Source organism: Rhopilema esculentum, chromosome 8, assembly GCF_057945365.1.
Source record: "Rhopilema esculentum isolate cy_ngs chromosome 8, ASM5794536v1, whole genome shotgun sequence".
NCBI lineage: Eukaryota > Metazoa > Cnidaria > Scyphozoa > Rhizostomeae > Rhizostomatidae > Rhopilema > Rhopilema esculentum.
This window is the reverse complement of record NC_142822.1, coordinates 2,723,824-2,749,179: the sequence shown is the minus strand read 5'-3', so window position 1 is coordinate 2,749,179 and position 25,356 is coordinate 2,723,824. Positions and strand designations below refer to the sequence as shown.

Sequence of the window (25,356 nt, the reverse complement as noted above, 5' to 3'; positions counted from 1 at the left end):
GTTTTAAGCTGGACATACTCTCCTTTCATGATATCCAACGACTTTTTGAGTTTCTCTTTCTCCCTTTTCAGGCCCTCTATCATTTTCAGCTGCTCCTTAGTTTTTACTGCTACTGGTCTTGTCGCGTCTTTATCACTGCCATTTCGTGGGGTTGCTTGCTTGACAGAATCAGAATAAGACATAGGCTTTAAGCAGCTTCCAACGACCTTGTGTTCTTCCACGTTTCCGACTTTCATTATCCCCGATCTATCGTCTAACACACCCAGTACAACTACTATAACCAATTAAGCAACATAATTCTTTACAATGCTTGTTCCTAATTCGAACTTCAAACTCCATTTTTCGACAATTCTAATGAATGCTGTACAAAAGGTAGCTACAAAAATGAAGCAGCAGCAGGTAGCACATAGAAATGAAAATAATGTCATTGATTCTGTCTGACCCTTAAACTATCATTTATTCTTCATGACACTTTACAGCAATAAAGCACTTTCATTTAACATCGCTCCGCCATTTCAAAGTTATTTCCCCTCATCTATCAACCTTGGTTCAGCAACGTTTGCACATATCTATTTTATGCACAAACCAAGCAGAAGGAGACATGGCATACAAAATGGTTCGAACAATTCATCCTGGGAACCGAAAACCGTTGCTTGTATACATTTTACTACTTAATTTAAGAACTTGTCATAAACTGCCATTCCTGGTAATTAATACAGATCTACAAGCAGGAGTGCTTTTCTTAAGACCTAGGAGGGGGCTGTGTTGTAGGCAATTTCTAAAAGCTTCATCCATGACCACATCCAGTATCACACCCAAAATACTTGCATTCCTGTTTACAATTGTCTGTTGTATGTATGGAATCATTCAAGCAATTCACCGGCTCAAAAGACTGATAGGGAATTGCTAATTCAAGGAAAATATGTGGGGGTTGGCAACACAGGATTCGTCTAAACAAACATGTGCTCACTTGCCCCCCTCAGGCGGCAGAGCCCCAAAAACTCCCTGAATTTTAACATGGGAGGGAGGCTGAACTCTCCTCCAAGTCACCCCTGTTTAAAATCTCCATCATAATCTCATTTGAAATATTGCTCAACGAGTCACATCAAACATCTTACTGGAAACAAGAAAGCCAAATGTAACAGAGGTTTTATTGGATACATCTTTTGGCAATGATACTTGTATTCATATCCAATCATGAAAAACAAATTGTGATTAGTAATCATAGATTATTTTCACATCATTTTTTTTGATCATTTGAATAATTTCATCACTTTCAATTGTCTATGATAACTATGATTAATTGATACATTTTTTAAAATCTGTAGAAAAACGCTAATAAATAATTGCATGTTCATTGGACAAACTGATTCGTGTAGAGAGGACCTGAATTACCCCGGCTGTTGTGGTCAAGCCTGGCAAAGCCACATCCGTCTTTAGAATTATTAAGGGAAGAATGCATTTTAAGAGAACAAATTTTTTTGCAGGAAGACAAATGCAATAGTATGTTAGATTTAAATCATAAAATTTAGACAGATGATTGACATTGTCATAGATGATTATTAATTGTTGCCAAAATTTTTACAACCATATAAATAAAAATGAAGTCTACCATGCGTAATTACAAAAATTATATCATAGCTCAAAACTGAATGAAGATTACAAACACAAGTCTTGACGAAACTCTGCTGTTGAATGTAAAAGCGCTTTTTTAACATTTTAATTAAAAAGTCTGATGTTATAAGCGTTAAAAAATAGTCAATTGGAGAGAACTGAAGCCCTAACCTCACCATCGATCACGTTCCAAATATTGGAAAAGAAGATAGCGGTCGGAGGCATTATCATAGCTGTGTATATTGTCATATTTTAATCAAGACTAAAGGAGTACTGAAATTGGAAAATAATTTTTAAAGTGAGATATTCTTTTAGAAATGATTTGGTGGAAATGTAATTCTAAAACAAAGTAAACCAAGACTAGATTTACGTTGCTCTAGAATTGCTTTATCATTATTTTCATTATTTTATCATTCAAGAACCATATTACCATTATAATATATTATCATTATAATATGGTTCTTGGAGATAACAGTACTTTTCACCTGTATAAAAATGAATTTTATAATCGTTTAAAAGGGAAAGAGGAGAGATGTCAAACATATTCAAAATCTTGTATAATGCATCAGAAATTCAACAGGCGTTCACGTTTGAAGCCTAATTGAATAATGTCTAAAAACCGATAGGGTAGACCGAGAAGACAGCGCATAAATTGTTCCTCCAGCATCGTCGTTTTTACATAGTTACACAATTATAATCATTAAAATCAAACAATTAAAAATACAACTTATCCTGTGTATTGTTTCCTACTCCAAAGAAGCCGACTCGACTGACACTTGGCTGTCCTCTAACGTGGATCTTAAAGATGCCTCTATAGATTCATCGAGGCATGAAATGGTGATTGGACTTGATGTACCGGAAGCATGACCCGCGGAACGCACGCTGAAAAAAGACGCAATAGACATAAATTAATTCAACATAATATATTAAAAAATAATATAAGATAAATGAAAATCTAAAATTTCTAATACGGATATTAGATGGTATAAGTAGTGTTGCCCAAAAAGGTAATGTGTGAGCTAACACTTTATCTAGCATTACGTAGGCTCTTACCAGCCACGACAGGAATTGTGAGCGATGCTTCTTCGAATTGGGTCTCTGTGTCTTCCAATAATGAAACGTTCAATTCTGGTCGCTGGTAGCCGTCCCAAATCCTGTTACGAAAGGAGTTCCTGTGTGTTAGACCTAAAAATGTTATTATGTGATTCTGCAGGGTGACAAGAAAGATATAAAATTTCTCTGCGTATATCTTAAAGTTATAAGCTTCTAGCTATGGGTTGAGTATGTTTCACAACAATGGGCCTTGGAGTCAGTAAACTGAAGTCCTCTTAAGATGAAGTAAAGCAGCAACAGCACTCAGACACCCTCCGATTCAAAAACCTACCAAGAGCTCTACGCGTATTTTCGTTCTTCTTATTACAAAAGTCATTTTGATACTTGCATTTTGATTTCTGCAAACCCAGAACCCGCTTATCAAGTAAAGGCAGAAACTTGGGGGTCGGGGGGAGGGGGGGGAGAACAATCTTTCTGGATGCTAGAAAACTGCTAAATATATCAATTACATGTAGACCTACAATACTTCAGATCCCTTACCTTCAATCTCTCGTAGGTGTCTCCAACTATACCGATAAATGTACTGAGTACGACATAGATGAAAAACGAGATGAAACCGTAGAGGTATAGTTTGCTGAATATCAAGACGGCAGTGCCCGAGCTTCTTTCAACATTTGTGAAAGTCGGATACATGTCATCGCCATTAAGGAGTGAGAACAGGCATTCCATCGTAAGAAGCATGGTGCGAAACTGCGAGGTAGGAATGACATACTATTTAAAGCAAAGTCGATTTTGTGGTTCATTCAAACATGAGGTAACAGAAAGCGTTTACCAAAAGTCAGTGAATTAGCCCCCCCTGGTGGATTTATTACTTTGGGACGCTTTTTGATGGCGACTAACTCGAGCGAGGAAGGAGGGGTGGTTTGTTTGGTGACAGCACTTGATGGAAAAATAAGAAGAGGAGAAGATCATTCTTAGAACAATTATATCATAAGGTTTAAATTTGAAAATTTAACAAAAAACATTTCTTTTCGACGATAAATCCGAAGTAGCTATAATTCCTTGTATAAGTCAAAGGATAATTGTGGGCACATACAATCGAATTGAAAGTTTCTAATGGGACTAACACTACCTAGCTCTGGGTTTCCTCTCTAACGAAAATTTTCATAAAAAAGCTAAGAATATTTCTAGATATACGGGCATTAAACTCAGGGATTCAAAAGAGTCGAAATTGACGGTCAAAGATGCATACCTTGGTATGGTAGGGTCCAAGAACGATCCAGCCACAGAAAGTGAACCCAATAAAAATAAAGATCACACAGGAAATAAATCGAAGAAGATTCGGTGTCGCCACTCGCAGTGTTATCATGAGAATCTGACGAAAAAAGACGTCATCATCATCAATTTGCTAGACTAACTACTGTTTTGTTATACACATTATCTTATACTAAGTTTTTCTTCACGTCAATCAAGTGTAAAAACTTCTTTAGACACATAACAACCCATCAGCTACCCTGATAAAATCTTTAAACCAAATACATTACATTACATATAGTTGAATTTAAAAGATGATAACTCGTCAAATGCTGTTCTTATAGGGGGTCGTGTTTAAATTGAGGCAGTCAGGCAGTTTTTCAAGTGTTCTTTTTATTGATTTTCAAAGCAACTAATAGTTGGGGGTTCTCTAATATCAATAAGGAGGTCGTTTCAAGCTCTAAGTGCAGAGTAGTTAAAACCTTTTCTCGCATGATTTATATTAGTCCTGGAATCTAGGAAGTCTCGCACAAGGAGCGCTGTAGTGCATCATTACAAAGTGGCAGTTATTCTTTTGCAAACAAAATGTTTAAATTATCTTGCAAACAAAATGGCAGAATTTCTCTTTGCAAAAAAAATGGTAGAATTTCTCTTTGCAAACAAAATGACAGAATTTCTCTTTGCAAACAAGATGGAAGAAATTATTTTGCAAACAAAATGTTAAAATTCTCTTGCAAACAAAATAGTAGAATTTCTCTTTGCAAACAAAATGGTAGAATTTCACTTTGCAAACAAAATGGAAGAATTTTTCTTTGCAAACAAAATGTTAAAATTCTCTTGCAAACAAAATGGTAGAAATTGTCTTTGCAAACAAAATGGTAGAAATTCTCTTTGCAAACAAAATTGTAGAAATTCTCTTGCAACTAAATGGCAGAAATTCTTTAGCAAACATAATGGAAGAAATTCTTTTTGCAAATAAAATGACAGAACTTTTCTTGCAAACAAAATGGCAGAACTTCTCCCGGCGTTCTATTCTATAAACGATTTCACATAAAAGTTTGAAGCACATAATAATTGTATATTTGTATAAAGCACATAAAATCAATTTTCTGATGTGCCAGATTTTGAGATATGTCATATACGACAAAAACCTTGACGTAAAATCACGCCATTCTGTGCACGCCATTCTCGAATTGGACCCCTCAATTTGATGATTTTTGCCATCTGAGGCTGCCTATTGCGTTTTATAAATGACCACAACAAATTCATACTTTTGGTAGTAAGTGATTAAATGCTCATAAAGAAATTCCTACTAAAATAAACGAGGTCTTTTAATAATGTCTTTTTAATATCTACAACAATTTTATAAGCCCCCTTCTCGTATAAGCCCCCATCCAAATAATATCAAAAATAAATAAGCCCCCAGGGGGCTTATTCGAGGATTTACGGTACTTTCCTTCACTGCAAAAAACCTATGCGATTCTTATTATTCACGAGACTAATAGGGCAGTTGTTCAGTCATCAACTTGAGTGAGGGAACAATGCTAAAGAGAAGGGACTCACATTGTATGCTTTTAAATATGTGAGAAAGCGCAACAATCCAATCCAAACAAGCAAAACTGCAACTCCAAATACAATACTGCACGGGTTGTAGTAATCCATGTCCTGAAGCAAAGAACAATCAAGATACGTTAACACACAGCTTGGCAGGCAGAGGACAAATTAGGCAACTATCGTTATGTTATAGGGAAGGGCAAGGAATCGGAGCATTTCACGGATTGAGGGGGCAACAATTTTTTTTGGGGGGGGGGGAGGGGGGACTAAACATGCCAAAAAACAAGATCAAGGCAACTTTTGCACAGTTTTGAAATTATTAGCGAGGGGGTTAAGCCCCTTCACCCCCCTTAACTTCCGCAGTCCCTAGAAAGAGGTTGCTTGTAAAAGTTTAAAAATGTACGTTAAAGAAGCAAAATGACTAAGAAATTAAAGAGATAAACGAGTCTAAAAACTGCAGCCTGGTTTGTAAAAAGAATAAAGGGCAAAATGTGAAGCAAAAGTAAAGCGTTGCGCAGTAGTTCTAGCAAGGACAACTGATAAGAAGAGTCAACTTTCTGTAGCCGAAGTTGAAAAGGAATGAAGCTCGTCCTTATCGAAACTATGTCTTGATGCTTAATCCCATTTGTATTTTATTACCCCCTTAACAGGAACCCCCTATAGATATTTTCTAGCGTTTGTGACCTACTTGGTGACCACATCCGTGAGATCACCTTGGAAATTCTATCCGTGCCTAGAGTAGAAATGCTAATAATACAATAGCCGTTAATACGATAACGTGGCCGATTCTTGAGTAAGGTTGAGCTGTTGTAAAACTTTCTATTTACTTGATTCATCGTGTAAACCTTTTCATATATGTCATTCAGTATTGTTTATAGAGTCCATTTTCATTAAGTTGCTGATAATGATAATTATCACTGAACAAACAAACTTAAAGACATTCTCTGCCATTGGAAATTAAGAGACGATCCAGCAACACTGGCAGCTTTGCATTTTCCCCACTTATTATAGAAGCTACTAAATTAAAGAGTGTGTATATCACTTGAGGCATGTCTCCTCAAAAATGGATGGATGTGGCAAACCCACACGGGATACTTGCAAAGAAACCAAGCCTTTCAAAAAAGCACAAAAAGAGCTCGATAGCTGTTAAAAAGTGTCTAAAACCTTAGAAAAATGTCAACAACAGCAATGGGATGCGAAGCAAAAGAATTCTTACTCGTTCATCAATCAGGACTTTGTAAAAGGAACCAGTGATTGACAAGCAGTCACTGATGACGATAACAATAAACCATTTGTTTATGAACTGAAGCATGTCCCATCTTGTCAGAACTTCGTCCCTGTATTCCTTGAAGTACCCTTTAGCTTTCTAAAAAAGAAGTCGACACCAAATTTTATACCTAGTAAGATTTAATTGATGGATACCTGAATTTTGAATAAAGTAGAATACTTTCCAAAAGACCAGTTATCATGGCAGTTGGAGAGATGAGAATTAAAAGAAAGAATACCCTTCAAATAAAAATGAGCGGGCAAGGAAAACAGATGCTTCTTCAAGGAAAGAGTATATAGAAACAATGGAAAGGGGTGTTCATTTGAGGCACTCACCCGAAGAACAGAATTTGTATAAAGCATAAAAGAAGTTTTATCTGAATTTGCTACACAGCGACAAATTGTAAAGATTATCTAGTGGTAAAATTTTAAAAACTATTCTGCTTTTTCTTAAAACTTCTCATTCTCATAGTTTTCAGTTTTCATCGATAATTAATACCTTCTGAGGTAAAACGAAGAATTAGAGAAAATTTATAAAAAAGCACTAAAAACAAAACAGTATGAAACACTATTGACAATTATTAGCCGTGTCCCTTATAGCAATGTTCTCGGCGAAGTCCCTCGGCGAGGGTTCTTTAAATTACAGAATATAAAGCAATCAAAGCAGGTTAAGAATTGTTTAAGAATTTACTAACCTTTGCAAGTTTAATTGATTTCACAACAGAGCGAATACATAGCGAGCATGATATGGCACATATGAGAATTACAAAAATGTCAAAGGCCTCCAGCGACCCAGCAACCAGTTTTGCGTCTAAGAAAGAAATAAAATAATATGTGGATAGAGGCAGAGTGTGTATTGACTAAATGAGTTATTAAACAAGGGCAGGAGGAGAGCACTTGGAAGCAAAATGTCAATTTAGAGAGGGCACAAGGCAAAGCTTTGTTATGGACTTGCGGTGCGAAATTTGTATTTTTGGCTAACTTATGTTCGATCATGATTGCATTGATCAAAGAAAACTGTGCGTGCATTTGGGTATTTAAGGATATGGATAAGAAATTCAAAATTCAAGACCATGTCTTGTGACAAAAGTTTTGGTATCAGAGAGAAGATAGTCAGACAACTAGGAGCATTGGCATGCTAGAAAAGAAACGTTTTGGCGGCATGATGAGCGATTCAAAAAACACATTTTCAAATTTGTCTGAATATTCTCTCGCTGATACGAAAATCAGTTTAATGATCACTTGAAACACTGTAATGATCTTTAGTCAAGAACGTCGAGAACATACACATTCTCTATAAAAATTACACAGGTATACTCTTTCGGAGTCTATTGGCAAGATTGAAGGACGATGAATTATGCAATCATCACAAATTTCGGGGGAACAATTTGTCAACTCTCAAAGTTCTCTTTTAAAATGGAAATCCGCTTTTTTTTAATCCCACATAGAAATTATAAATTCATTTCTGCAGCTGATAATAGGATATTTTGGTTGGCTGTATCTATCTGCCAACGATTAAAGAAGAGTTAGCCGTTGCTTAAAAAATGTTGTATACAGCGGATAGGCAGAATGGGACCCCAAACATATTAACAACATTTAGAAGAAATGTTTGTTTCTCATTCGTTTTGTTTCAAAAGAGTAAGAATTGGGGGGCCTGGGCGGAGAGTGGCATGCAACAGCAGCCACTAGTGTTGAACAAAATGTCGGGATCAACAGCCAATCGTGCAAATAAATCTATGCAGTATTCACCCAACATTCATCATTTTGAATGACTTAAGATGTGTTCATAATTGAGTATCATTTTGGAATAAAACAGGCCTAAACTCCTGATTTTTTGTCGCTCGTAGACCTTTGTTATGTATTTCTTTCATTGATGGGCAGCTAGGGAATGAGAACATGTTTCCCTCCCTTTCATCTCTATGGTTCTTATTCATACGAGCATGGTATGGAACATATTGGTGTATCTTAAAGTATGCGAACCGTTCTTGTAGTGAGGGCAGTCATCTGTCCAAATATCATGCTCTGTCGTCAGCTCAACTGGCAGTCGACCATCATGTTTGGTATTGTCAATTTTTATCTACCAAAAAACCAAAAAGCCAATAATAAAAATGTGACAATTCCTCGAAAAAAAATTCGCATTTGAATGAAAATGGGGACTTTAATCTTGTTAAAACTTGCTTTAGAGAGACGGGAGTAGCATTCTTTTGCTATCATTCTTTTGAATTAACAATTCGAATATTATTTTAGATAATAGGCATCCACGAAAATTCCGGACGTTAAAAATTGTCCGAAATTTATGGCGCATAATTTTTGGTGGTCCAAAATTTCATGCACAAATATTGCCTGTAAAATTTTCTGATAATTAAAAAGAGCATTTGCATTTTATCATAAGAATATACGTCAAAAACAACTTTTCTTATTTTCCCCAAATGTCTTCCTTACTAAAAGTAACAGCATTGATGAAATGACGGAATAAAGAACCATTTTCAAACCTAAAGTATTTGTTTTTTCATTAGGTGTCAAAATAGTTGTACTTACTGATATGTTGAAAATAAAACATTCAGATTTGCGTAGCAGTTTAAGTCCAGCCAAATAAATAGACTTCAGCTGGAAATTCAGCTCTACCGATTCCATTCTAAAAAGCAACAGTATGTGAAAATAAGTGCCCAGACACAAAGAAGCAGAATCTTCTGATAAAGTTCTGATAAAAGGATTTTTCTGTGAACATATGTGATACGAAAACAAGGTTGTTAACATTGATTACGACAACATGGATGAAAGTTGAGCACTGGTGAACAAATATATATACAGTGTTTCAATAATATGGGTGCTGTTTGAAAAAATACTAACAAAATTGTTTTGCACCATCAACAAAATGGGATATTTCTAGAGTGGGTGCATCCAGCAAAAATAAAGGGGTGCCAATAAATTATGGAACTGCAGTGAGAATGAAAAAGATATACTTGCCTTTCAAAATATCTTTTTTCAAAAGCTAGCAATGATGGGGTAAAATTTGAGTCCATTCTCTTGCAAACTGAAAGGGAAAAAATTTTTAAAATCAAATTAGCTGAATTTTGAGGAATTATCTTAAATAACAACAATTGCAGCAAAGGTCTAAAAGTCACAAAATAGGCTGTTCCTAGGCAACCCAATTAATATTATCAGGACCAGAGGAATTCTGATTTGAGACAGGCACCCTTATCAAAGTATTTACATTTACAACTCTATGGACCCACCTGACATGTCTCAATAGTGATTAATGTGAAATCTAACAGGTCCTCCAATCTTGTAGGCGAGAGACAAGACAAAAATAGCACAAAAATAACAATCATTGTCCAGATTTGGTAATGAAGAGAGTGAGACAAACTCACAATAATATTCTAATTAAAGCAGAATATGCTATAAGAAGCCAAAAGTTATACTGGCATGTCGCCAGTGACCATCTCACAGACACTGCAAAATAGCAGGGTATGGGAGTGACCAGTGAGATGGCCCCTTTTCTCCCCATTTCAGAACTGTAAACTAAGTGTATTTTCCAGAGGTATATCTTGAGAAATATGACCTACACCTTTATCAAATTTCAGAAAAATTACATTAAACCATGTCTTGACAAAAGTAGTGAGGTTATTAATCTGCAAACTACCCCTTCAGAACTGCAGAGAGCAATACTAGGCCCTAGGGCAAACACCAGTGCGTTTGCATGTAGACTCCTTGCTTGGTAATGCATATAGATTTCAAAATATCAGAACTTGAATAGGTTCTTTAATTACAGGCCCCAGAATGGGCCAGGGCCTGGGGCACTTGCCCTGGCTAGCCCCATCTGTTGATGATCCTGTACCTGCTGCATATCATAGGTGTCACAACTGCATGTCACAGGCTTGAAAATTCAAAAAGAACCAGTAAATTTACAACCAAATGAAGAAAAATAAATATCCCAAAATCAGAAAATACTGTATATCCAAAATCATACCTTGCATTGCTTCATTATCCTCCCTGGCATCCTTGGCTGCTGAATTGTTAGTTTTTCCGTAATTTGTACAATACAAAATTGGCTTGAATGTGTGATTGCTTCCTGGGTAAGCATAAGCTCCAATGGCCAAATCCTTCACATTTTCATACTAAAATGAAGTTTATACATTGCAAAAATAAAAAACAATTGAACATGTCCTTAAATAACAAACTTTTACCAAGAAAATACACTAAAAACTTGCAACTTGCCACAATGTTCCCACTTCTATAGAAAAGACAGATTGTACCCAAAGGTGATTACATGACTTCAATCCCAATACCATGATCAGCTTTTCTAGCTTAATGTTTTATAAAGTATAATCTTTATTTCATTAAGAATAATCCATGCTATTTTCAAAATACATTTCACCTATGCTTTACCAATCTAAGTATCTTAATGTTTCAATTCATTACTGAGGTTGGGAATGTCCATCTTGTTTTTGGGATTCCTTGAAGACCTTCCACTCTTTATTTCAATCCCTTGTTTAATTGATGACAAGGTTAATTAGAAATGTCATTGCAACCACTTTTTGTCAGCATCATATAAGGAAAATTCTTCTGTTTATTAAAACTCATTATTTTTTACATTTTGACTTGTCATAGTCCCTGTTTATTTCAAGGAACAAGATCCCCCACTCCTTTCGCATTTATTCCTGACATGTTTGTAGCAAGGCCTTAGAGGTAAGGCAAGAATTCTAAAAAAACATTTTACATTCATCATCTGCAGCCTAAAATGTATCTTTATGAAAAAACAAAAACCTTTCACTGTTAGAAGAACATGAATCTCATGATAAACTACATGAATTTTTAACTTACTCTTGCTTTAACAAAATTAATGCCATCCAAGAATTCTTGTCTGCTGTAGAACGATATAAATTGATTGTCACTCCAGCCTTTTACAAATAAATGATGAAATGCATCTTCAGTGTGCTTGAAATATGTAACAAAGGCAAATCTGTCCAATGCAAAGAGACTGACCTAGCAAACAAATTAGAGGATAAGATTAAAAAACAATTAATAGAATAGTTTCCTTTCTTTTTTAATAAAATAATACCAGCCAATGGAACTAGCAACTCGCTGAGGTCTTAAGCACAGTTGGAATCAGCCTCCCCTCTTAACAAAACCTTTTGTTGTGGTACCACATACTCCTGAAAAATTTTCCAGGTTTATCTTGTCTATCTAAAAAATCCTGACTTACTAATTAGCTACCTATGTATCAGAGATGGGAAATATTTTTTTCGACTCATCTACACATATTTATATTGTTTACAGATTGTTGAACATCCAGTGAACAACCATTTTAAAAGTGACATTACAACAGTTATGGGCTGTATACTTAATGTGATATCAGTTATTGAAATAATCCTGAGCTCTCAATATATAGAAAAAGAATCAAAAGGAATTCATATCAAGTAAATGTTTGAAAGATAAATCACCAACCAGTATACTTAGTGGCATAGTGTTAAGTGTTTGTGTATTGACAATATCATTTTGATGATGTCAAAAAGATAATTTAACTTGATTAGATTTACCTTTGACATTGATAAGATGAGGCAACTTTGACTACAGTCTTGGGGCAAATGGATCGATTTGGGCAAATGGTTAAAAATTTCTGAAAACCTCTTTAATACCCCCCAGGGGGCATAAATTAATCTTGAAAATGCTTAACTTTTTTAACATCATATAACAGGATAGGCTTTGTCCTCCTTAGCCACTTGACTCATGACTAAATTATAAATAAAATTAACCTTCTAATCCAGTCTGCAAAGTAAGGCAGTTCCCATCAAGATCATGCATGTGCATAGTCTTTCAGTCACATTTTCTGTATGCAAACCTTATTTAACTATTCATATGGCATGTTCTGCAGTGCTTACTATAGTGCTATCAGAAGTTCTCTTTTAGTAGCACTATAGTAAATTTGGTGTGCTGGCTTCTTATCAAAAAGCTCATGAGCCAAAATAGCCAAATGTACTTATCAACATAGAACTGTTTCATTAGCCGAACATTCCACTAACAATGAAACACAAAAATATTTTTTAGGATGAAAGTAAACACTCACCTGTATAGTGACAATGATAATTTTCAAGATCTGAATTGCAAGTTTCCAAGGCTTTCTCCCTCTTTTATACTTCTCAAAAGGAGTCATGAAATGATACTCAAGTTTATGTCTCATCTTTTGCTCTTCATTTAAAAGTTGCCTTTGTCGCTTTGCCCTAAGTTGTGATTCCCGCATTCTATATGTTTTATCCCTCCATGTTTTGAATAGGTTCCTGACATTTTCAAGAACTGATGGTTTTATTTCAGCTGTACTCTCATATGATGGATATCTAACATAAGGAGCTCCATTTTTTGGATAAATTTGGCTTTTTTCTTGTTCAGAAATTTTTATTGATGCAAGCCTTTTCAAAATACGGTTTCCATTCACCCCATCTTGTCCTTTGTTTTCATCCATCGAGATTCACAGGAATGTCATTTATATCTCTAGTTGCGTTGCACCATCATACTTTGCTTTGCCTACTCAAGCTTAACCTGGAAAAAATAATGAACAAAAAAAGTTGCAAAAAACATGTCTTCTCATGTACTTTCAAGTCACTTAGTGAAAGTTTCTAACATGTAAACATGCCATAAATTGTTGAAAAATACTTAATTCTAGTTATATCAAAACGACATGAAATTGATATTAACGTTTTTTGCAACTATTTCTTGCAGTTTCAATTACTTGAAGGCTTCATATCCACTTTTGGTGTATAAACAGAGAACTATATTAATATGTGAGTCTAGTTCACAGGTGAAAAAGGCCAGCCAACTCAATCAAGGTCGTTAGAAAAGGATTTCAAGACTGTTGCCTGCGACATTCAGAACAAAATATAAGGTCATTACTCGAAAAAAATGACGAAAACAATCTCAGTCGTGAGATGAAAGATAAATTGACTTTGATAACAAAATTTACAATTGTTTTCAATTCAAATTATTAAAAAATGCAACCTAAAACTTGAGGTAAATAATTAAATGGGTATAAAAGTGCATAAACTGCAAGGTATTCTAGATTCTTTACGCTTATATATATTTGGAGCACGAATAGTGCGCCTTCAATTATCTATAGCCTAATTGCATCATCATAATTGAAATTTCATATTAACACACAAACATGTAACAATATATCTGGAATGCGTTTAAGGGCAACATTTACGATAAGGTGCTAATGTGCAAAACAAACAATATTGTTGAAAAACACTAGACGTACACCTTTACCTGAATCTCCACTAAAGTTGATCGACAATAACATCACATGATGAGAATGACCTTTCTTCGGTTTCAGGTTATTATTGTTCTTCAGTTAGAAGGACCTTATGGTTTGCTCTCGATTTCAAGTGAAGTGGTCTCCTTTTCAGAATTCGGCGGCAGGAAAATTCTGAAAAATGTTACAATCACTGATCTCAAAAAAAGATCAGTGGTTACATTTACAATGAAAAAAACTGTTCACTGACAAACATTTTCTCTTTTTTAAATTGGTATAGCTTGATCCGTTTGAGATTCCAAAAACGACTATTTAAATCCACAATAGCTAGAATATTTCAGCATTTCTAATGACATGTACACATTTCAATGATTTAGAAAGAATTGTATTACCTATACACGCACTCATCTTTTAAGAACCAGTAAATTGAAGCTTAGGCTGGCTGTTCTTGATTTTTTCGAAAATCTGAGGCTGGATTGTTCATAATTTGTTCTTGAATTATGCGGGTGTACGCGGTGTATTAGCTAACTGCTGTGCTCTAGGGAGGTGTTCAGGCCTCGTTTGCTGACAAAGTGAGTGAAAGACCCCTTATTTGGCGGCAAGCTTGAAAAATCACCTAAAAACCACCAATAGATTACAAAAAACTTCTTGTTTTGAGATGAAACATTGTTCCAAATTAAATTCTACAGTAGCTCGGCCTCAGCTTGTTTTAATTTGTTCATATCTTTTGACCAATTTTGAGGCTCGCAACTTGAAATGTTGGAGACAGCTTTGATTGGCTACGAGATTATAATTCTCCATGCCTTATTGACCAATCACATTTCAAAAATTCGATAACAAACGTGCTTCGCAGCTATATTACTATTTGAGAAGTATTTGTATGTTTTGTTTCTATTTGAAAATATTTTGGCAATTTGTTTTGTAACTGTTATCAGATACATGTTAAAAGTAACTGACTCAGCTCTGGAAACATTCTTTTTGAAAAGCTGAAGCTGACACTGCGGCTCTGGTACCCAGGATACAGTAATCGGAAATGACTGTAAAAAACAATTGAAAAGTTGTACATAATTGGAATTATGAAACATTAGACAACAGTGTGTTGTGACTTAAAGCGAAGCGACTTTTAAGATACTGTAAATTGCAGTTCAGAAAAAATGGTAATTGTATTTGAATTATACTTATGTCCAACCAAAGAACATTTCTGAAACGACAATTTGAAGTTGTAGAAATAATTTAAGACTTGAAGAATGTATTCGAGTTTTCAAATTGTTGCTTAGTGAGCTGTTAGTAAGATATTGTTCTTACTTAACTAAAATATGCCTCTTGACTTGGAGTTGCATTTAAGTAATGTCTATCTGCTCTTAAACTGCGTCACAAAAAGCAGTCTAAATTTCCTCCAATAAATTTGAATAACGAGCATTCATTTCCATACGGATAAAAAATGGCACACATTACGTGGATGTTCTCACAAATTCGTTGAACGATGGCAAGGGAGGGCATAAATAATGTTCGCTCATGCGACAGTCAACTTTCAAAAAGTTTTTAGTAATGCGTCTTAAAGGACTTTCTCCTGGACATATTGGTAAATCTCCCATTTGTGTTTTAACTCTACTTGCTATGAAATTATGTATCAGTTGCAATAAAAATATGGTGCAATAATTGTTGCCATTGCGATGTTGTATCGTTTAGCCACACAACATTTCTTGCATGATGCTGTAAGTCCTGTACCAAGTTTAACAGCAAACAGAAATGCTGCACTATGTAACAACTGTTTGGCAAGACCACAAAAAAGGGCCACACAAAATATTTCGTGACTAATAGACTAATGACAGAAATGGGCCGAGTGACCAGTAACGAAGCTAGTGCACTCTTTTTCTCCGCGTCTTTTAATCCATTCATTAAAACATCTCAATAGTTTGGTTTTTACTTGAACTATAGCAGCATCTTTTCTAGCCAAAGGACTTCGATAAATCTGGAATTGAATCTTTGATCTAAAAGCATTGGAAAGGGAAAACATTTATACTGCTATAGCTACAGCTACGTGGTTGCTATGGCCGTGTAAGCAGGACCGTACCTCCCACTGGGTCGACAAACAAATAGGATCCCCAAGAAATATTCGGCAGTTTTATATGGTGTCATAGGGCTCTCTTACACGAGTCAAATGTTTGCGAAGAATATTGTCTCCGCAAGGCGGACAAAATATCTACGTACAGTTTTCAGAATGATTCATGGGATGGTCAGTCCCAATTAATTCACAATAATAGGGGTTGACGTAATATTCATGACTAGGGAATTTTCAGAAGATAATTTTACAGACAAGGCAACTAGATATAACTGAACTGGATATCATTAAAAAATTTAAAACAATGAATAAACCATCAATCCTAATGTTGTGGACATGGTCTTGCAAAGCGAGCTGGGCCAAGGTGACAGTTGGCCCCAAAAAATTTTGAAGGCTGAGGTTTTATATGGTATCATAATCTGCCCGTAAGCATAAGGGGCCGCGCAACATATTTAGAAAACAAAATTATAACCAACTTGTGCTTTAACAGGTTTTTTGAACCAAGCTTTACATTACTTATCACTGCGCGAATGCACAACCAACCTTTACATGTACAAGCTGCAAAAATTTATATAGATGACTCTGTCTCATATGAACTGTCATAGCATCCTAACTTGACGAAAGAAGAGAGGGATGCTTCTAAACAACCTGATACAACTATCAAGCAATATAAAATAATCTAAAGTCTTTGCCAAAAACTTTATACAAACTCTTATGTTACCTCCTTACATTTCCACTTATTTTATGATAGGAATTATATGGGCAGATTTTTACAATCGCGTCCTCCCGCTACGAAGAGATCATAATAAACAAAACAGTCACAGAATAGGAAATAGGCAGAAGGGTAACTCTCGTCGGTTCCTTTGTTGTTTTTGAAGCCTGAGTCAACAACAGAATTATTTAATTCCCCTTTAACCTCGATTTCATTAGACGAACTTAGCCACGACAAAATTATCATTCATTAATCAGATATAAACGAATTATGATACATAATTGAATTTGTTCACTATCATGGGGCATTTCGTCTTAAATCAAGTTGTCTACTTTCATTCTCTTTTAAAATTTTCCCGACATTCTAAGCCTCGTATAAGTTAACGCAGGCGCAAGTTTTTTCAGGCTCCACCTGATAGGCAGGAGTTCCCCTTCTGCCTAATTCCTATTCTGTGACATAGTTCCTTCAATGGAAACGAGGATCTTATTTGAAACATTTTTGATTATATTAAGAAAATAACCAGGATTTTAGAGGATAGGGCCAAGAGAAAGGAAATATTTAAAATCTTTATAAATAAATAAATATTTAAAATTAGCACGAGGGGATGAAATTGCCCAATCTTCTAACATGTAAAGTGAAAACATTGGATTATAACAATGATATGGTCAGCGAAAACATTGAATCAGCTTTTATAATTCAAGGAGCACAAAGACTACTGTACCAAAGATATGGTCTCCCCTATGGAGCTTTTTGGCAAAACCAATTTCAGCATTTATGGAAATGTTCCTCTTTTATTCCCAACTCCCAGCCTTCCTTATTAGTCCCGATATCAAGACTTTATCCCAACCAGTGAGAGATTCTGTCCCTATATAAAGAGAAACCATCTAATTTTTTTGTAAAGGCAAAATTGCTTCAAAAGGTCCATTTTCCAGTGAACTTGAATCACTTATACTCAAAATGATTTTTCATCCTTCTACGGCAACCATGGTGCTATCTCCAGTGGTAAATCTGTCGAGACGTTTTGTTAAGATTAAGGACGTATTGTTGTCGATAAACAATTGAGCAAAAAATTCTAATTTTTCATATGCCTAGCAATAAATATATTTTTCGGCTCATGTATTGGATTTTATCTAGCTGCAGAGACAATGTTTTCAGCTTTCAATTAATTTTTCAATAACTCATAAAACTGTTTCTATTTCTAAGAAGCGAGAAAAGTGATGCAAGGACGGGTCGACTAGCAAAAGAGACTATCTTCCTTGTCGGCTCAGAGTCAGGGCACAGTGTGGTTGCGCAGTGAGGTTCAATAACCCATTTATTCAGTAGAGCTTGAGTAGGGCTAGCTTTTTTCGAATTTTAATCCATTCATATGATTCAGGGTACACACTTTTTATGAGAAAATAGTCTATAGGAATATTAAGGCTTTAAATCGCTGAAATTTAAGAATAGATTAAGAATAATGCAACGCTCAAGCTTCATCAAGAATCAAGTTTTTGGTTTACTTGAGTTTTGTTCAAAGCAAGAAAAATGCGAGTTTTAATAATTAAAAAATGTTGTGGCTCTGCAAAAATTAGGTATTCTAAAAAAAGTTGGGATGTGGAAAATGCTTGGGTACAAACACGTTGATGTGTCAAAAGATGTTTAAAAATGTTTGGATTGATACAACGATAGCTTGCTGCGAAATATAGTGAGGACCATTAGAAACAGTTACTTCTTATCCCCCTTTTCAAGTAGATGGCGTTTGGTGTCTCGTGATGTTTTGCGAGGCCCTATAAGAGGGGACGACATTATTTCATATTTCATGATGATATCTTACAATTAATTCATTTTTCAAATTACCAAAGTAAAGTATTTCGAAATTGTCAAATGTTCCATTCTACCCCCAAAGTAGAAAGTTTTTAGGAGGTGTCAGGACACATGGGACCGACTCACATACAAAATGGACTGAGTCTTCAAAACCAAACTTTGCAGATAAAATATTGAAAATGTGTAAAGAATATGTTCAGGAATAGCCAAAGGGCCCCGTACTTAGGTTAAAATAGGGAATTGATTCTCTTTGGAACTGTGGTGATCCTTTGGTACTTTTGAGGGGAATCTAAGGACACTGGATGAGAAATCCATCTTTGTTTTGCTCAACTTGTTTTTGGGGAGCTCTTTTCAACTAAAGAAACTCGAAAAACATACACGTATCAAAACTGATAGTCTAAAGTCTTTTGCGTGGAGGGTACAACCTGAAGGGGCCAGTCTTCGTCTATTTTGTTTAAAATAAGAATAACCTCGCGGAAAACATGTCTAGACCCAGATAAAAAAAATTGAAAAATGAACAATATCTGTTTGGAGATTTGAAAATTTAGAAGACAGATTTTATCAGCAAATCAATCCTGCAACTTAAATGGTTTACAATATTGTTGTTTAGTTGTATTAGAAAGAATTCATAGTATATAGTTGTGGAACAATTAAGGTAGATAAAAACACTTTTATGATCTTATCTGGTATTTTTGTCTATTTTGATGAGATAATATAAGGCAAAACAATTTGCGGTAGATTCTATGCTATTGGCTTTTTTACTAATCATGAAGTATGAAAAGCCGCCTCTTCTTTTAAGCGCCTCTTGTGAGAAAATGCCCCAAAAAAGTTTGGAAAATTTAAAAGAGCAACCCAGGCGTAATATGGTATCCTAAAAACTCTACATATCAAAAGTCACTTGAGTCAATGCTGTTATCAAATAGATAATTCTAACACAACATTCAAAGATGTATTCAGTTATTTTGTTATTTCATATTTCATACTGGGAAACAAAGTTATTTCAAAACCAAAAAATCTAAATAGTCATATTTTCTCCCCGAAAACTTTAATTAAATCATATTTCAATAATCTCTTATAGGGCCTCTTTGCTATCGCGGTCGCGTCTTCGCGCTTAATTTCATTGCGGATTGCGGCATTTAGTTGATTTTTGCACGGTTCTGCGGCTTTTGGTCCTCCTATAATAGGCCCCCCCTAAGGTCAGATAAGTGCCCCTTCGTCGGGGAATTTTAGGTTCCAATACTGGGTTCATTCATTTACACCAATGAGAGAAATTTGAAGATGGGTTTGTAATTGTCATTCCATATTTTAGAGCCTAAATAGCAAATGCATTTAAAGCTGTAACGAAGACCATTATTTTGAATAAAAGACGCCCCACCTAATAAAATGTACCCTATGTTCAAGACTCTAAATGAAATAACGTAAATAATTATGAAAAAAATGTTCTCATTAAAAATGAAACATCATTGAAAATCTTCTTGTTCATAAAGAATATAAGGGTTCTGCCTGAAATTTCTAAGTTGGAAGGGCATAAATTGAAATTACGGTTAACAGATATAAAACAATCTATCTTACTGGAGCAGCAAGGACGCCAGGGCACATTTTTTTTGGGGGGGGGGAGCTCTAGAAAAATTGGCAAAATTTTATGGTAATTTTTCCACCATTATCTATGATGACACAACATGATTGCTGTAAGCAAAAAAAAGAGGGTCTACAGTTCCCCCAGCCCCCTGGTTCAGATGTGCCTGAGTAGGGGGGGGGGGGGGTATGAAATCCATTGGACAGCGGTAAACTAATACTATCCAGCAATATTTACCATCACAGTATAATAGAGAGAAGGAAAGTTATACAGACATGTCCCTTGGTAAAAATACAGGATTTGACACGGAGAAAGGTGGAAATAACACATCAGTGAGCTGCTAAACAGTGGTAGAAATGTCAAGATCACCAGAGGACAAGAAAGTGGGGTGCTCTTGTCAGGTAATCTGGGGCTACCAGCCGCTAGATAGAGTATTTTTCCACAATCTAGTTACTGATGCTACATAAAAACAATTTATCTTCAATCAGAACTAAGACATAGACAAGAATATCAAATCGTCTTTCATATACAGGTCTATGAAATCTGTAGACTATTTCATATAACATAATTTTATTTCAATTCAGTTTAAAACTGCATACATGATAGCTAAAATTTAGATAAAAGAATCAAGGCCACTTCTACAAACCTTAACGGGAAACCGAGATAAAAAAATTACCAATGAAATTGGTGTGGTAAAAGTTAGGGACAACATTAGGGGCTACATGACTCATTTTATCTTAAATCACATCATTTCTGATGTACAAAAGGGCTATCCTTAAACTTGTAACAACACCCATCTGTCATTACTAGAAGCTAAAGTGTGAATTACTTTAAATAGGTTTTAGCAAGCGAAAAAATTTTTGATATTTTTGCAACGAAATTGGGGATTCCCAAACTATATGACTCATTGTAGTAGTGGCCCTGATCACAAATGCACTACAAAGAACATCTTGCATTTTGATGCAAGTGTAACGGAATAAGATACTTGAAGTAATGATATTAGGTATTTGACATCACAGGCATACTGCTCTTAAAAAGCTTTAGCTTAATGTATAACTGACTTCTTGACACCAAATAAATATTTTCCTTGAATCAAACCAATGACTAATGAATTTCATTAATTAATCAATAAAGATAGATATTAAACCTTAAAGAGAGCATTGATGTTGGAAGCATTTCAAAAGTCTAGGAGGTGACATGAAGGCAAAAGGAGGCGCCGCTGTTAGCTTCAAATATGTACTGTTTAATAATGTTTCTAAAGAGTGCCCCCCTGGGCTTCCTGGTTCCTAGGTCAATGAAAAAGCAGATACAATATGTCTCTACATTTAAAAAATAATGGCATGTCTTCACCCAATCACCAATTACTAATTGTTTTTTTATAAGGAAACTATGTTAAAAATAACTTTCTGAACATTACCTAATAAATTCTTGATGAAATTGTCTAGCCAAAATCAAAACCTTGTGGTAAAAGAGGGAGTGGCTTAATTGGAATTTTTAAGACTGCCTATTATTCAAGGTCTACCTCTCACTAGCCAATATAGTGGTAAAAGCTTAATGTCCAATTTACTCTTTTAAAATACATATAAAACTGTCATACAGTAGGAAAATTATACATAATATCTGTCTTATAGAAGATAATGATTCTTTAATAATTGTGTAAGAGTTTTTGGATATTCAATTCAATAACTGACATTTATCTAAAATTCCTAATATCAAAACCAACAAACAGTTAAACTCTTCCAATATATCTTCTGGCAGGGTTCTTTGGTCTCAGATTTGTCATAGCTTGCACATTAAAATGGGGGATGTGGAGGTCCTCCTGGACATTGCTAGTTACTTCAAATGTGGCAAGGACTTTCATTGACTTAATCAAATCTTTAATGACATCTGAAAAATCTTCAAAGCCACCAAATGTCTCTGTGATATTTTCATCTTCACTGTTGACATTTCCAAATATATCATGAATACTTGGAACATTTTCAGCAATAGATTTGGCAAAATTTGAGCTTTCTGTATAGAGGTGAGTTGACTGAACACTCTTCAAAATAAAGTCCCTCAAAGCATATGCTGATTGCTGTTTTGAAAAAGTACAAAATATAAACAGCTGGTACTGCAAGGCTTCCATAGCCCTCTTGACATTAAATCATTTTTGACTAGATGCCACTGTTAGTTTGTTAATTGAAGATTGATATTGAAAAGAATTATTGCTATCTATTATGGTAGGTAGGTACAAAATAATACAAGACAGATCATCCTAAATACTTATAAGCATATAAGATGCTTCGCAATACCATAGTATTTGCTTTCATAATATAATACAATATATGATACAGACCCAGTTATTAGACCCTCGTGCACCACATAATTATGGTAACATATACTTGCTGTCAATTTTGCTTGAAAAACAATGATCATTTTCAAGGAACCATAAATGAAAAGGAAAGGGATAGAAAATTGATATAGCCAGATACATTTGAAGGTATGTACATACAGTAGACTTTGGCTATGGTCACTCTGATTAAAGTCACATTAATATTTACTGTCACAAAAAATATTAAGACCCAAATGTGTAAAACTGTCCATTTAAGTTTGCTGTCACAGCTTATCAAGCAAAACTTGGTGTGAAGATAACTGCAGTACCATTACAGCTGTAAAAATTTAGCAAATGCTACTTGCTGCAGGTACCCAAGGGAAGAAATTTTCTACTAAGATTTAGCTTCAAAGTTTTCAGATATGAGCTGTCACTGACAGTTTCAGGATATGTCAAGGACTTTATATAGCTGTCGAATGATCGAGGTTAAGTGTTTAAAAATCTAACATTTTCATTTACTAAACGAAAATGTCAGGCTTCCTTCACGAGACCCTTTGACACTTAACTTTTTATGTAAACATAAAAAAAATATTACATGAAAAAGATAAACTTTTGGATGTTAAAAGAATGTTTTCAGAGAACCAAGAAAATTTCCAATCATAAAACGTTCTGCAAATTATAACAAAGTTCTGCTAAAAAAATGAGCGATGGAGCAAAAATTGTAAACTTTCGTCTTTTGAATTTTAAAATTCAAAGACATCAATTGCCGTAAAAGTACTTACGGATGGGCTTTCCTGTTGAATATCTGACCACAGCTTACTTAAATCGTGCATCATCTCTGTTCCTAGAAAGTGTGGTACAATTTCTACCGTGACTTGCTCTGGCAGCAATGGCCTAAACACGGCTTGAGCTGCTGTCTTTACTGAATTTGCCAGCCCAGTACCTTCTATTCCAAAGAACGACGTTATAGAAAAAGACATGGTTTTGAAGACAACTTTCTCCCTCTCTTGGTGTTTATTTCGCTGGCCAGTTGACCTGAATGCTCAGACCAAAAGATCCAGCGTTAGGGTTAGTTAAAGATAATATGGATACCTCTTGGCCTGATGGTCATGTGTCAACATTAAAAAACTTGGCGTAGCTCTCATGGAATATTCTGCATAAATTTGTTCTTTTTTGGGGCGGCGGAGCATTCTTTTCGAGATCAGTGAGTGGGGGGAGGGGGGCACATGTTGATTTTCGTGGGCAGTTAAATTACTCGCTTAAATGGTTGGAAAACCAGCAAAATATGCTAACAATGCGTCCCCGAGCTTGAGGAAGGATATCCAAAGTCTAATAGGTGATAGGTGTATCTATCTGCACGGCAGTAGGTGCATTCATGAAGATGACAAATATTCTAACTAGAGTAAAAAACCAAATCTGTTATTTGTGGCTGAGAGTTTTTTGCAAAGGAAGCAGAATGGAACAGGCAACTCTAACAATAGACGGGAGAGATATTCAAAGCAGGAAGGGTTTGATACAAGTAACAACTAGGTGAAAACAAAAATAGTGTCACACGTTTAGAAAAGATTGCCAAATGTCATGACAAGAATGTTCGATTGCAAGCGACAATCACATTGTTGTAAATACGGTATCTGTCTGTAATGATGGGCAGGACGGAACTCAATATTCCTTAACGTTCCACAAACAAAAACTTAAATGTGCAAATATGGTACATTTTGGTAGCTTTGAAATGCATATGGTTTTTACTTTCTGATACTTTGGGGCATACAAACATGTTGATAGTTGATATTCTTTTGCCCATCATATCCTTCTTGAATTAAAAGATGCAGTGCAGGCCATAAACAGGCGCGCAACCAGAAATTTCAGAGGGCAGGGGTCCAAGACACAAAAAGGGCACTAATTAAACTTCATTAAAGGTCCACCGGGGCATTTGTTTAGGTACACCGAAAATATGAGCAGTTAGTAAATCTGTAAATATTGTACGCCAGACAAGGGAAACTGATAAATAGAGAAAAGTTGTGGTGTACGGTTTATTTTGTGGTGAGGTGTGATGAAGTTTAGGAGGCCCGAAGGAGGGGGGAAATGGAAAAAACAATGCCTTTTGCGAGCGAAGCGAGCAAAAATTTTGCCACCACACCCTTGCAAATAGCTTAAATTCACTAATTCGTTTAAGATGTTTTACTTTTTAATTGTAATTTTGTTACTTTTAATAAATTCCATTTAAAAACGGAATTCATTGCTTTGTGAGGCTCCCTAGACCTCGAGGCCCTAGGGCAATTTGCCCCTTTGTCCCCCTCTCGGCGACCCTGCTGTCATCTCCTTTTCCCAGCGCCAGCTCACTTTTGAATAGCAACCCATCATCTTCCATATCCGAAGACATTTTGCGCTTTAAAATATTATTATTGAATTCTTTGCTTCGCACTACAGATTGGAGGAGGTTGAACAGTTCCACGAGCCTTGACTTCAGCTGGTTTCTGTCTCCAAGTCTTGCCTTCAGCTGATTTGTAATACTGACAAGGAACGGAACAGCTGAACATCAACTTTTTGTGCCATATTTACTGCTTGCTAATACCAGTCCGAAAATATTTCTCTGCATTCGCTCGTTTCATGCAAAGGTCTTCTATGACCCTGTCAACTATGTGACAGGCTTGAAAAATGTCTTGGTTTTTATTCTTGTAACTTTTTACCAGAGGTCGTAGAGGCTCTATCCCGTTCAAAATCTTGTGCCTTTATTTTGGTTTTTGAGTCCCAGAACCATTCTTCTTCGAAGTCAGTGCGTAGCGCATCATAAAATACGCTGTAGAGTTGGGGCTTGAAGATAGACTCTATTACTGCAACATGATGACGTTCGACCCAACAAGTGCGTGAAAGTTTGACTAAATCATTTATCTGTATTCCTGCGAGG

The 25,356-nt window shown here is 35.4% G+C and overlaps 2 protein-coding genes across 3 annotated transcripts; both read right to left on the bottom strand.

The window, feature by feature from the left end:
* Positions 1–1,540: 1,540 nt before the first annotated feature.
* LOC135694757 (mucolipin-3) lies at positions 1,541–14,131 on the bottom strand. 2 transcript variants are annotated; one of them, XM_065213622.2, is made up of 14 exons: positions 14,002–14,131; positions 12,809–13,278; positions 11,566–11,727; positions 10,712–10,859; positions 9,709–9,775; positions 9,280–9,376; positions 8,722–8,818; positions 7,437–7,552; positions 6,692–6,841; positions 5,485–5,586; positions 3,920–4,042; positions 3,208–3,417; positions 2,668–2,768; positions 1,541–2,496 (listed from the first exon to the last, which is right to left on the bottom strand). In XM_065213622.2, the coding sequence occupies exons 2-14, from the start codon at positions 13,199–13,201 to the stop codon at positions 2,361–2,363; spliced, it is 1,902 nt and encodes a 633-aa protein (XP_065069694.2). In that variant the 5' UTR covers positions 13,202–13,278; positions 14,002–14,131; the 3' UTR covers positions 1,541–2,360. The 2 variants fall into 2 exon arrangements, with proteins under 2 accessions (XP_065069694.2, XP_088965713.1); XM_089109587.1 differs by having other exon boundaries at positions 13,994–14,014.
* A 6,517-nt stretch (positions 14,132–20,648) lies between these two features.
* On the bottom strand, positions 20,649–23,578 carry LOC148959792 (uncharacterized). The gene is made up of 2 exons (XM_089109588.1): positions 23,234–23,578; positions 20,649–22,214 (listed from the first exon to the last, which is right to left on the bottom strand). Exons 1-2 carry the CDS (start codon positions 23,429–23,431, stop codon positions 21,870–21,872), a joined length of 543 nt encoding a protein of 180 aa, XP_088965714.1. The 5' UTR covers positions 23,432–23,578; the 3' UTR covers positions 20,649–21,869.
* Positions 23,579–25,356: the final 1,778 nt, after the last annotated feature.